Source organism: Oculina patagonica, chromosome 13, assembly GCF_052425735.1.
Source record: "Oculina patagonica isolate OP01 chromosome 13, crgOcupat, whole genome shotgun sequence".
Classification (NCBI taxonomy): Eukaryota; Metazoa; Cnidaria; class Anthozoa; order Scleractinia; family Oculinidae; genus Oculina; species Oculina patagonica.
The window spans coordinates 126,355-137,552 of NC_135770.1; the positions used below are offsets into that span (position 1 = coordinate 126,355).

Genomic DNA, 11,198 nt, shown 5'->3' on the forward strand with positions numbered 1-11,198 from the left:
ACTTTTAAAATATTCTGACGAAATATATAATCAATACGGAAACAGTCGCATAAAAACTGACATTTATTTGTTTTTACAAAAAAAAGCCTAAACTGATTTCCAAACGAAGGAAGGAGATGCAAGAGTCAATGTAAGATGCGATTGCCGCAGAATCTTAATTTCATCGCTGTAATTCGGAGAATCACAGGCTCGTAAATGAAACGTTCAGTAAAAATAGTCCAGAAATACAAGGGGAAATTTGAATTGCTCAACTAATCTGTAAACCAGTGAAAACTGTTCACAATTTAATCCGCTAAAAGACGCTTCAGCTTGACAAAACCTTTTCTGTTTGCGTCAGCTTACCGTGTTTCATCCGTTTGTACTCTTATTGAGGAGAAACATTAGCCAATCAGTGCGCAAGAATTTGCTCAGTTATTACAAAAATGATGACGATGATGATGATCAACATCATCATTAATAATAATATTATTATTATTATTAATATTATTATTATTATTATTATAACTAAACTTGTGCGACGTTTCGATGTAACTTATTTATATTCAGACCACGATTTAACATTTTACCTCGATAATGATGTTAGTTACATCCAAACTTCGGACAACTTTAGTTTCAATATTTCTACTGAAGTTTTTCAGTAAACCGTTGATTATACGATTATTATTATAATGGTATCTATAACAAAATTCTCGTTGTTGATTGGTTCTGCGCGCGCCTATTTGTCGCGTAATCGGCGCGCGATCACGTGGGTGTCCAATTACAGGTATCCAATTTGAGCAACTTCAAATTGGATACCTGTAATTGGACACCTACACCATCCGCGCGTCAATCATGCGCATTTGAATGGGTTTTTTCTTGCTGTTTTTTAACTTTTTGTGCAACCAACTGAATTTACCTTTGACTTTTCCTCACAAAAAAGGTTCCTAAAGACTTCCTAACCTCGAATTTTGTTATTGACACGATTAATTAGTAATTGGACCTCGTGTCGTACAATTCAGAGAGTAATCATACACGTAATTTCAAATCGTCCTCGCGCTGCGCGCTCAGCCGATTTTGAAATTACTCGCCCGATTACTCTCTGAATTGTACTCCACTCAGTCCAATTACTATTACTTATTATTATTATTATTATTATTATTATTATTATTATTATTATTATTATTATTATCATTATTACTATTTTTATTGTAATTATTATTATTATTCTTTTATTTTTATTTTTCTTCTTATAATAGTGATCGAGGAAGGGAAGGTTTTCTCATAATGACTTTACTTTCAGATATCGATGAATGCAACACTGGTACCCACAAGTGTAATGAAACAACCTCAAAATGTCAAAACACAATTGGAAGCCATTTCTGCATTTGTCGAACAGGTTTCAAAAAGACTCAGGATATATGTGTCGGTCAGTGAAAAACATGTTATTAATTTTGAATGCCTAGACCTTAAGGTAATGAATCTTGTAGCTTGGGTCTGTAATGTATAAAAAGGGCTGAATAATTGATTACTGTTGCTTATAGATAGAGATGTTTGAATGGGGTGGCTGCTTCACCTCACTTTATATATTTTCATAAAGTAATCACAATTGCAAGGCCTGTATATCTCGGTAAAGTGTGAAGATGAATAACGTTACACTGTAAAATGTTTGCAGAGATAAAAAAATATGTAAAAAAGTTCGTAAAAAATCTGCAATTTGCTCTGTTGTTAACGGGAAGAGAAAATTTATTGTTGACATCTAGTCACTTGTCGACAGTTAAGTAGGGCTGTGCCTTTGTAAGATAGGTAAGTATAAATTTTGTCACGCCTGATTAGATCAACAGTGAAAACTGAAATGATTTCTTTATTTCTGACATGTCTTAATGATTTCACATTTATCATGTCCGTTAATTTAAATTCTGAGATGGCGGCTATGCTGTGCAATGGTTTTTCTCTTGGAAGAGAAAAGTTGGGCAACAATTCCAGGAAATCAAAACGTACATGTTGTCTCAAGCGATTAAAGCATTATTAACTTTTTATTACATGACTTGCACAGTGTGCATTCAAATGGGAACATTGATCAGTTAGTTTTTGATCTCATACCATACTTTTGCCTAAACAGACATCAATGAATGCGATCAGGACGACCTCTGTGGTGATAGCAAAACAGTTTGTGAGAACACATTTGGTTCGTATACATGCAAGTGCAAAGGTGCTGGGTATCGCTGGACAAGTAAGGGATGTGAAGACATTGATGAATGCAAGAATGGAGCTCACAAATGTGATCTGGCTACTTCAAAATGCAAAAACAAAAATGGAGGCTATGACTGTGTGTGCCTTAAAGGTTATAAGAAAAACAACGATAAATGTGTTGGTAGGTGTCTTCAAAGGTTTTTTATTCTTTTCATCATCAACTTAACAAATTGACGTCAGTTTGTAATGCGTGTCTTCTTATTGATGATAAATTTCCTCATACCATTGTCAAAGTTTTGTAGATCTACGAGCAGCAGGCAAACGGATCTACATGTACAACAAACTTTTACAATGTCATGACGAAATATATAATCAATACGTAAACAATGGCATAAAAAACTGACGTTAATTTGTTTTAACAACAAAAAAAGCCTAAACTGATTTTCAAACGAAGGAAAGAGATGCAAGAGTCAATGTAAGATACGATTGCCGCAGAATCTTAATTTCATCGCTGTAATTCGGAGAATCACAGGCTCGTAAATGAAACGTTTAGTAAGAATAGTCCAGAAATACAAGGGGAAATACACCTTATTCCAAAATGGCGGACAATACATTATTCTTTTGTCTTCATGTTAATTGGCCCTCGTTGCCTCGATCGTATCTGCAGAATTCAAAAGAATCATTGGCTTAAAACGAGGCAATAAGGGCTAATTAACATATAGGCAAAAGATTAATGTATTTGCCGCCATTTTGGAATAAGGTGTATTTGAATTGCTTAACTAATCTGTAAACCAGTGAAAAATGTTCACAAATTAATCCGCTAAAAGACGCTTCAGCTTGACAAAACCTTTTCTGATTGCGTCAGCTTACCGTGTTTCATCCGTTTGTACTTTTATTGAGGAGAAACATTAGCCAATCAGTGCGCAAGAATTTGCCCAGATATTACAAAAATGTGACATGATGATGATCAACATCTTCATTAATAATAATAATAATAATAATAATATTATTATTATTATTATTATTATCATTATTATAACTAAAGTTGTCCGACGTTTCGATGTAACTTATTTATAGTCAGACCACGATTTAACATTTTACCTTGATAATGATGTTAGTTACATCCAAACTTCGGACAACTTTAGTTTTAATATTTCTACTGAAGTTTTTCAGTAAACCGTTGATTATACGATTATTATTATTATTATTATTATTATTATTATTATTACTATTTTTATTATAATTATTATTATTATTCTTCTATTTTTATTTTTATTCTTATAATAGTGATCGAGGAAGGGAAGGTTTTCTCATAATGACTTTACTTTCAGATATCGATGAATGCAAAACTGGTACCCACAAGTGTAATGAAACAACCTCAAAATGTCAAAACACAATTGGAAGCCATTTCTGCATTTGTCGAACAGGTTTTAACAAGACTCAGGATAAATGTGTCGGTCAGTGAATAACATGTTATAATTTTGCGTGCCTAGACCTTAAGGTAATGAATCTTGTAGCTTGGGTCTGTAATGTATGAAAAGGGCTGAATAATTGATTACTGTTGTTTATAGAGAGAGATGTTTGAATGGGGTGGCTGCTTCACGTCACTTTCTATATTTCTATAAAGTAATCACAATTGCAGGGCCTGTATATCTCGGTAAAGTGTGAAGATGAATAACGTTACACTGTAAAATGTTTGCAGAGATAAAAAAATATGTAAAAAAGTTCGTAAAAAATCTGCAATTTGCTCTGTTGTTAACGGCAAGAGAAATTTTTTTGTTGACATTTACACTTGTCGACATTTGAATAGGGTTGTCCCGCTTGATTTGTTCAACAGTGTAAACTGAAATGATTTCTTTATTTCTTACATGTTTTAATGATTTCACATTTATCATGTCCGTTAATTTAACTGCTGAGATGGCGGCTATGCTGTGCTATGGTTTTTCTCTTGGAAGAGAAAAGTTGGGCAACAATTCCAAGAAAACAAAACGTACATGTTGTCTCAAGCGATTAAAACATTATTAACCGTTTAACACATGATTTGTACAGTGTGCAGTCAAAGGGGAAGGTTGATCAGTTTGTTTTTTTATCACATACCATACTTTTGCTTAAACAGACATCAATGAATGCGATCAGGACGACCTCTGTGGTGATAGCAAAACAGTTTGTGATAACACATTTGGTTCGTATACATGCAAGTGCAAAGATGCTGGGTATCGATGGACAAGTAAGGGATGTGAAGACATTGATGAATGCAAGAATGGAGCTCACAAATGTGATCAAGCTACTTCGAAATGCAAAAACAAAAATGGGGGCTATGTCTGCGTGTGCCTTAAAGGTTACAAGAAGAAAAATGATAAATGTGTTGGTAAGTGTCTTCTTTTCATCATCATTATCATCATCATTCTTTTTTCTTTTATAAAATTGAGGGAGGAAGGTAAAATTTTCTCATAAATGACTTCATTTTCAGATATCGATGAATGCAACACTGGTACCCACAAGTGTAATGAAACAACCTCAAAATGCCAAAACACAATTGGTGGTCACGTCTGCATGTGTCGAACAGGTTTCAACAAGACTCAGGATAAATGTGTCGGTCAGTGAATAACATGTTATTTTTTTGCGTACACATAGCTTAAAGAAATGAACCTTGTAGCCTAGGTCTGTAATGTATGCAGAGAGATTTATAATTTAAAATTGCTGAGTTCAGTAGGAGATGTTAAGTTGGGTAGCTGCTTCACGTCATTACATGTATCTCTATAAAGGTATCACCATGCAAGGGTCATGGATATCTGGATAAAGTGTGCAAATTAATAACGTTACACACTGTAAAGTGACTTCAGCTTGCAGAGAAAAAGGTGGTGAAAAAGAATGGAGCTCACAAATGTGATCTAGCTACTTCGAAATGCAAAAACAAAAATGGGAGCTATGACTGCATGTGCCTTAAAGGCCACAATAATAAGTGTCAAAGCACTCTTTTCTTTTTATAAGAAAACTGTTTTTGCGGCTCAGGCTGAATATTCTTATTTTTCTGTAGATTTTAAGCTGAAATTTTTTTGTAAATATTCTTAGATTTTAACATTGACATTTCCGTTTTAAAATGTATTGGAGTAACAATTACAAGTAAATAACTTCTTGCCGAAATGTTATTAGCATCAAACATAAGGCTAGTGCTGATTTGTTGTTTGTAGCTAGTTTTGTCATTTAAAAATATATAACTGTATTGTATTTACACATTTTCAGCGAACAAAATTATGTTCCTTTTAAAATCTCAGCCTCAGACTTATTCTTAAAATATTCTTAACATTTCGCCAATTTTAGCCTCGATATTCTTATAAAATATATTCGTATTGAATAAAAAGAATATATTTTAATTACGGGATACTGCACAATATTTTAGGTCGGGTATTCTGTTGCAAAATTTTGTAAAATAATTTCATGTTTCCTCCCCCCTCTCTTGTGCTGTAGTTTGTTACTGCTCCTTACTTTCTTCTGTTGTTACAATTCAGATATCGACGAGTGCAAAATCAAAACGCACAACTGCTCCAAACAAAGTTACTGCCGCAACACACATGGAAGTTTTAAATGTGTGTTTTCGAAAAGGCACAACCTTCTGGGCAAAGTTATCGCATGGTTGTTAAAGATCATTCCAAAAGGTGTTCCAAGGACAGTTGTTATTGCCTTGTGCATTGCCGTTCCTGTGACGTTGGTTTCCCTGTGCGTTTTAATCACTGTATTGGTGAGGAGGAAGAAAAACAGGACGAAACTTAATCAGGAGGGTAGGTGAATATTTTTAACAGTGCGAGGTTGAAAGTTCTAGACAATGTAAATGTAACTTTTTCACGCTCCAAACGGTTGAAAACAAATAAATCTAGAAGAAAATGATTTTGAACAAGTTTTGTTTATTTGCATGGTTTACCTTGTCACCTGGCCTTATTCCACACCAGGGAAATGAAACTCAACTAACTGTGTTATGGAGAAAGTTTCTACAAGGAATAACTAAATGGTTATACGAGGACTACAAATACAAACAAGAACAAACAACAAGTGTTTCAGACATAACTTTAACCCAAGTATATTGAGTCCTAAACACATCCAAAGGCACCTTACGAAAATATGTTCCTTGTACCACTTGTGACATCATCACTTTTTACGACAACAGGAGGGAGCCTTTTAAGGAAAAAGACGTTTCGGGGGTGCTAAAATGTCAGTAACCTGAAATCATGGCCCGAGCGCGAAGCGCAAGGGCCACAAATGACACTACAAGGGAGCAAATAAACAATATTCCCGAAATATATAAACAATAAACAAGGCCAAATAACATCCAGAAAGGTAACACATTCAGCTTAATGAAGTTAGCATCATGATTTTCAATTCAAATAACACAAGTACTTTGTCGCAACGAAAACTATACACGATGCTACTGAGGCTTATATCTTATTGTGTAGTTGTAGTATAAAAAAGCTAGCTGAAGTGTCTCTGAAAATAATGATGAATGGGTTGATTCATGGATAATAATACTTTACAAACTTACATTTTTCGATTGAACTTCGGCGTAAAATTCCTGCAACTGTTTTAGCTAAACTAGCTCGACCGGAGATACACAATTCAAGTGAACGATGTTTCGTTTCTCGCAAGACAACAAGGAGTCGCTCTTTTTGTCCCTTCGCCTTGTGCATTTGCTTCTAAATCCGATTTTTTGGCTGTATTTTGTCCCATTTACAACAAATAGACTTTGATTTTTACTACCGAACACAATTCGCTTGGCGAAAAAACTGTTCGAGACTCTTGCTGTACGCGTACGCACCTGAATGGTTTTCCCCCGTCAGCGACGCTGATTGGTTAAAGGTAATTGAATGATGAACTGAGAACCAATCAGCTGCAGGGCCGTTAATGCATTAACAGCCCGCTAGGAGTCATTTGCGGCCCGCAAAGCGCGTGTTTTCCATAGGGCGGTTTTTTTGGCCGCGTGTATTGATAATAATGTCTCAGTAGCGGGGTGTTGGTATTTGTGTTGTCTTCATTTGTATTCATTCGAGTCATACGACCGCATCTTTAGCCTGCATAGCTGGCGGGTTGTTGGGTTTTAAGTAATAATAATAATAATAATTTATTTCTTGCGCATTACATTAAAAACATCTAAGTAGGTTGCGAAGCCGCGAGGGGCTTGGGGAGTAGGAGGCCTCATCCTCCCCAAGCCCCTCACGGCTTTGCTACTAGCTTGTGTGCGCTTTAAACCCCAACAAAACCGCCAGCTACGCAGGCTACATTTTCTCCCTCTAAATCAAAAACCCAATGACTAAGGTTAATAGCGTTTTCGAGTATAGGCCTATCGTGCTATTTTATTTATATTAGAGTGAATTCGTGTAACCCGTTTTTTATATGTTAATGAGTCGTATAATATTCTAATGTTTGGGTACAATAAAACAATACATGAGTGGTCAGAAAACCGCAAAGAAATCACTTTAATAGTTATACAGAAATAAGTATAAACAGGAAGTGTCTTTCTTTAAGCAGTTCAAGAACATGTTCAACCGAAATCGAAAAATTAGCGCAGGATTTAGTCATTTCACATTGATGTTTTTCAGAAGATGGGAAAAAAATTGCCAGAGAAATAGAACACGTGCACAGCTATTTTCCTGCTCATTAATCCTTTTGTTTGCTAAACAAAAGTTGTTTGTCATCGTGATTTGCTAAAGCTCCCCATTGGATTGCTCGCGCAGAATTATTGTGTTACAGTCAAGTTTAATTTGTTTTTCTTTACGCGATGTTGCCGAATATAAAATGTTTAAAATCGCAAGACAATTCAAGGCATGATAATTTTAAGCCCCGTTATCTGTTTTGGTTTTTACATAATTATTGGTAAATGCTTGAATTTTAACCTGACTTCCACATGCAAATACTTACGATTTGTCCGCAATTTTCTGTTTTCCTGTACATCTCATTAAAATATTACACGGCGCATTTGCATATAAATAACGGGTTACACGAATTCTCTCTATTGTACTAACAGATGTCCCGATTTTTTGTAAACTTTATAGTTTTTATTTGGTTTTACTGTTAGGTTTCGTTATTTTCAAGATATATTGCTTGCGAAATTTATGTATTTGTGAGTGTAAGACATTATAAGGAGGGTTGTGTTGACACACCCCTAAAGTGGTTGACTATTACATGATAAATGTTATATAATTGGTTAAGCGGGGAGCGAAAAGAAATATAATTAAATGTTTTTATCTTGCAGGCAAGATTGAAACAGAGAGCACGGATATCGTTCCCGTGGCTGGCAGTGAACCCTCTGATGCCAATGTAGAGGCTATATCACCTCAAAACTAAAAACAGTCTTGTGAACAGTTTTCAGAATATTTGTCTTTTTTTACTCATCCTTTCTTGCTGAGACTTGTTATTTTGACTTGAACCTTTTAAAAAACAGTACTGTGTGACATTCTAAGACTTTGTTGATTCACTCTTTTTTCTACTAAGTACTATACCTTTGAACAGTCAAAATTTTCATTCTAAGACTTCGTTTTAACTATATGGCTTTTTCTCAGTAACACGTTTTTGTATTTCATGCTCATCTTTCACCACGTGGTATATTCTTTCAAAGTAATATTAACTACAGTTTTTCATAATTTACGATTTTGTGAAAATTCTTTTGTTTATGAGAACAGGCACAAATTTATTTGATACATTTAAACCGCCTTATCTGGATGGGATGATAAAGCTCTTTTCCTAATAAACTTATTCCGTTGTGATGGATTGACTTGTAAACTTATTCTTCCAAACACATTCAATAAAATGCAGGCAAAGCAGACCCATTGTTGTGGTGTTTTTTGGCAACTGTTAGTATCTACGGCAGATTTTTTTGTTAATAAAATAAAATAAAGATAAAGATAATAATAAATCATTTTATTTCAGTGTCAATGTATTTAGCACTTCTGTGCTGATTGCGGACACTGAAAATAATTTAACAAATACTGAAAACGAAACAGAAACTTATTCAAAATTCCTGGATGTAGGTAAAACCCGTGACAAATAGATTCTTATAGACAGATCTAAGACAGGTCAAAGATGAGTTATGGCCCTAGAAGTGTCAAATACTTCAAAACCAGTACGACTTGACGTCCCGTGGCGGTTTTATCAGGCGTCTAATGACGTATCATAAACTAAATACCGTAAAATTCCGGTTTTAAGCGCTTTTTATTTGTTTCTTTATTGCGGCTTCATTATTCTTGATATTCCTAAAACCTTCAGTTTCAAAAATTGCTTTTTTTGTCATAGTGAGGATAAACTCTCAAGAAGATTCGCTTGTCTTATTTTTTTTCTCGAAATTTGTTATACTCGTGATTTATTGGCAATAGGACATCGTGTCGTCCAATTCTGCCTGTAATCATACTAATGATAAAACAAATCGGACACCGGCTACGCCGCCCTCCAATTTTGTTAATCACTCATATGGTTACAGACTGAACTAGACTCCACTCAGTCTTATTACCATCAATTATTTTGCGTTGTAAAAATATTTTGGTTTCATACTGGAAAGGGAAGTTGAGTCCGAAATATTTTAGGTACATATAGTGATCTGCAGGGCACAATTCTGTAAAAATAACGATACTGAACACAAAAGCATTCTGCGGTCGTTCAACAAACATCACAAATCCGGTCGGGTAAAAACGCAGACTACAGAGTGCAGACCGCAAGCTATAAGCATTTTTTTTTTACAATAAATTACGATAAGTTTCATTCATTTCGAGCCCGCAGTTACAGTAAAAAGCCCAAAAGTGTGGCCACTTTTAATTGATTCACATTCTTTCGTGCTGTTGTTTTTGCGGCACATTACCTTTTTAAGGCCCCGTCCACAGAAACCCGGGTAAATGTGAAAATGGAGAAATTTGAAAACGCCTCGTAAAATGTTTTCCCGCGTCCACATTAACCTGGGTAAATTTGAAAACGATACGCCTCATCGCACGTTGAGTTACAACGCATGAACTGAGCTAATGTTAAGCTTATTAAACCGTTTGTTTTTAACAAAGAACATATGACTATTTGACGTTTTCAAAAATTCCCGGTTTCGCCCGTTTTCGCCGTCCGCACTACGCCACTTAGGGCCGAATCGCACTAGCGGACAAATTTTTTAACAATTGGTAGATTTTATCATTAATGTGTCACTTGTTACAGAAAACAAGTACGAGTGCGTTTTTGAGACCTAGAACTTGTCCAACATTTCAGGAAAACAAAGAAGCAGTTGTCTTATGATTGGTCCGTGTTGCACGCGCGGTAGATTTTGTCAAACAATTGCAAAAAGCAAGTGCGAACGACTTGTTGGACAAGGGCAAATTTTGTCAAAATGGACAACTAATCAAAGGGGCTGTTGTCCTGCCTCAAGGCAGGACAATCACTGAATTCATGACAAGTCGCATTCCCATGCCCCTCGTATTGCCAGATAACAATACGTTGTTGATTGGCCATTGTGTTTGGCCCAATTAGTACAATAGCTCTGCACGTGCTTCTGCCATCCCTGTACATTTCTCAGCACGGCCGTCTTGGGCAAACATCAAATATGCAGTACAACGCGGTAAAAAAATCTAAAACAATTGGCATTTAAAGTACGCGTTCTCATGCAGTAGAATAATGAGTCGTCTCAAGATAACTTTTTCTTTTCTCATTCTAACATTTGGCCGAAACACTTCACTTATAAATATGCTTTGCCTCTCGCGAAAAGATTTTGCGGCTGGATTACGATAGTTGAGCCACATCACGGTGCATACTATCCCAACAACTTTTGAGTGCGTGTTGTTTTTCGGTGCAATTTGGGCCAAACACAATAGCCAATCAACAACGTATTGTTATCTAGCATTACGAGGGGCATGGGAATGCGACTTGTCATGAAAAGTCCTGCCTTGAGGCAGGACTTCGGCCCCTTTGATGATTTGTCCGTTTTGACAAAATTTGCCCTTGTCCAACAAGTCGTTCGCACTTTTTGCAATTGTTTGACAACATCTATCGCGCGTGCAACGCGGACCAATCATAAG

At 35.6% G+C, this 11,198-nt stretch overlaps 1 protein-coding gene across 12 annotated transcripts in view; it reads left to right on the forward strand.

The window, feature by feature from the left end:
- LOC144634372 (uncharacterized) overlaps positions 1 to 11,198 on the forward strand; it is a 164,047-nt gene that overhangs the window by 117,271 nt on the left and 35,578 nt on the right. For 7 of the 12 annotated variants that reach the window (XM_078493311.1, XM_078493307.1, XM_078493316.1 and 4 more), the window contains 7 exons: positions 1,280 to 1,405; positions 2,099 to 2,350; positions 3,501 to 3,626; positions 4,286 to 4,537; positions 4,640 to 4,765; positions 5,679 to 5,948; positions 8,411 to 8,980. In XM_078493311.1, the coding sequence (XP_078349437.1) occupies positions 1,280 to 1,405; positions 2,099 to 2,350; positions 3,501 to 3,626; positions 4,286 to 4,537; positions 4,640 to 4,765; positions 5,679 to 5,948; positions 8,411 to 8,502 (1,244 nt within the window). In that variant the 3' untranslated portion in view covers positions 8,503 to 8,980. Of the gene's footprint in view, positions 1 to 1,279; positions 1,406 to 2,098; positions 2,351 to 3,500; positions 3,627 to 4,285; positions 4,538 to 4,639; positions 4,766 to 5,678; positions 5,949 to 8,410; positions 8,981 to 11,198 lie in introns of those variants that run through there. The other 5 variants (XM_078493313.1, XM_078493310.1, XM_078493314.1 and 2 more) reach the window with 4 other exon arrangements.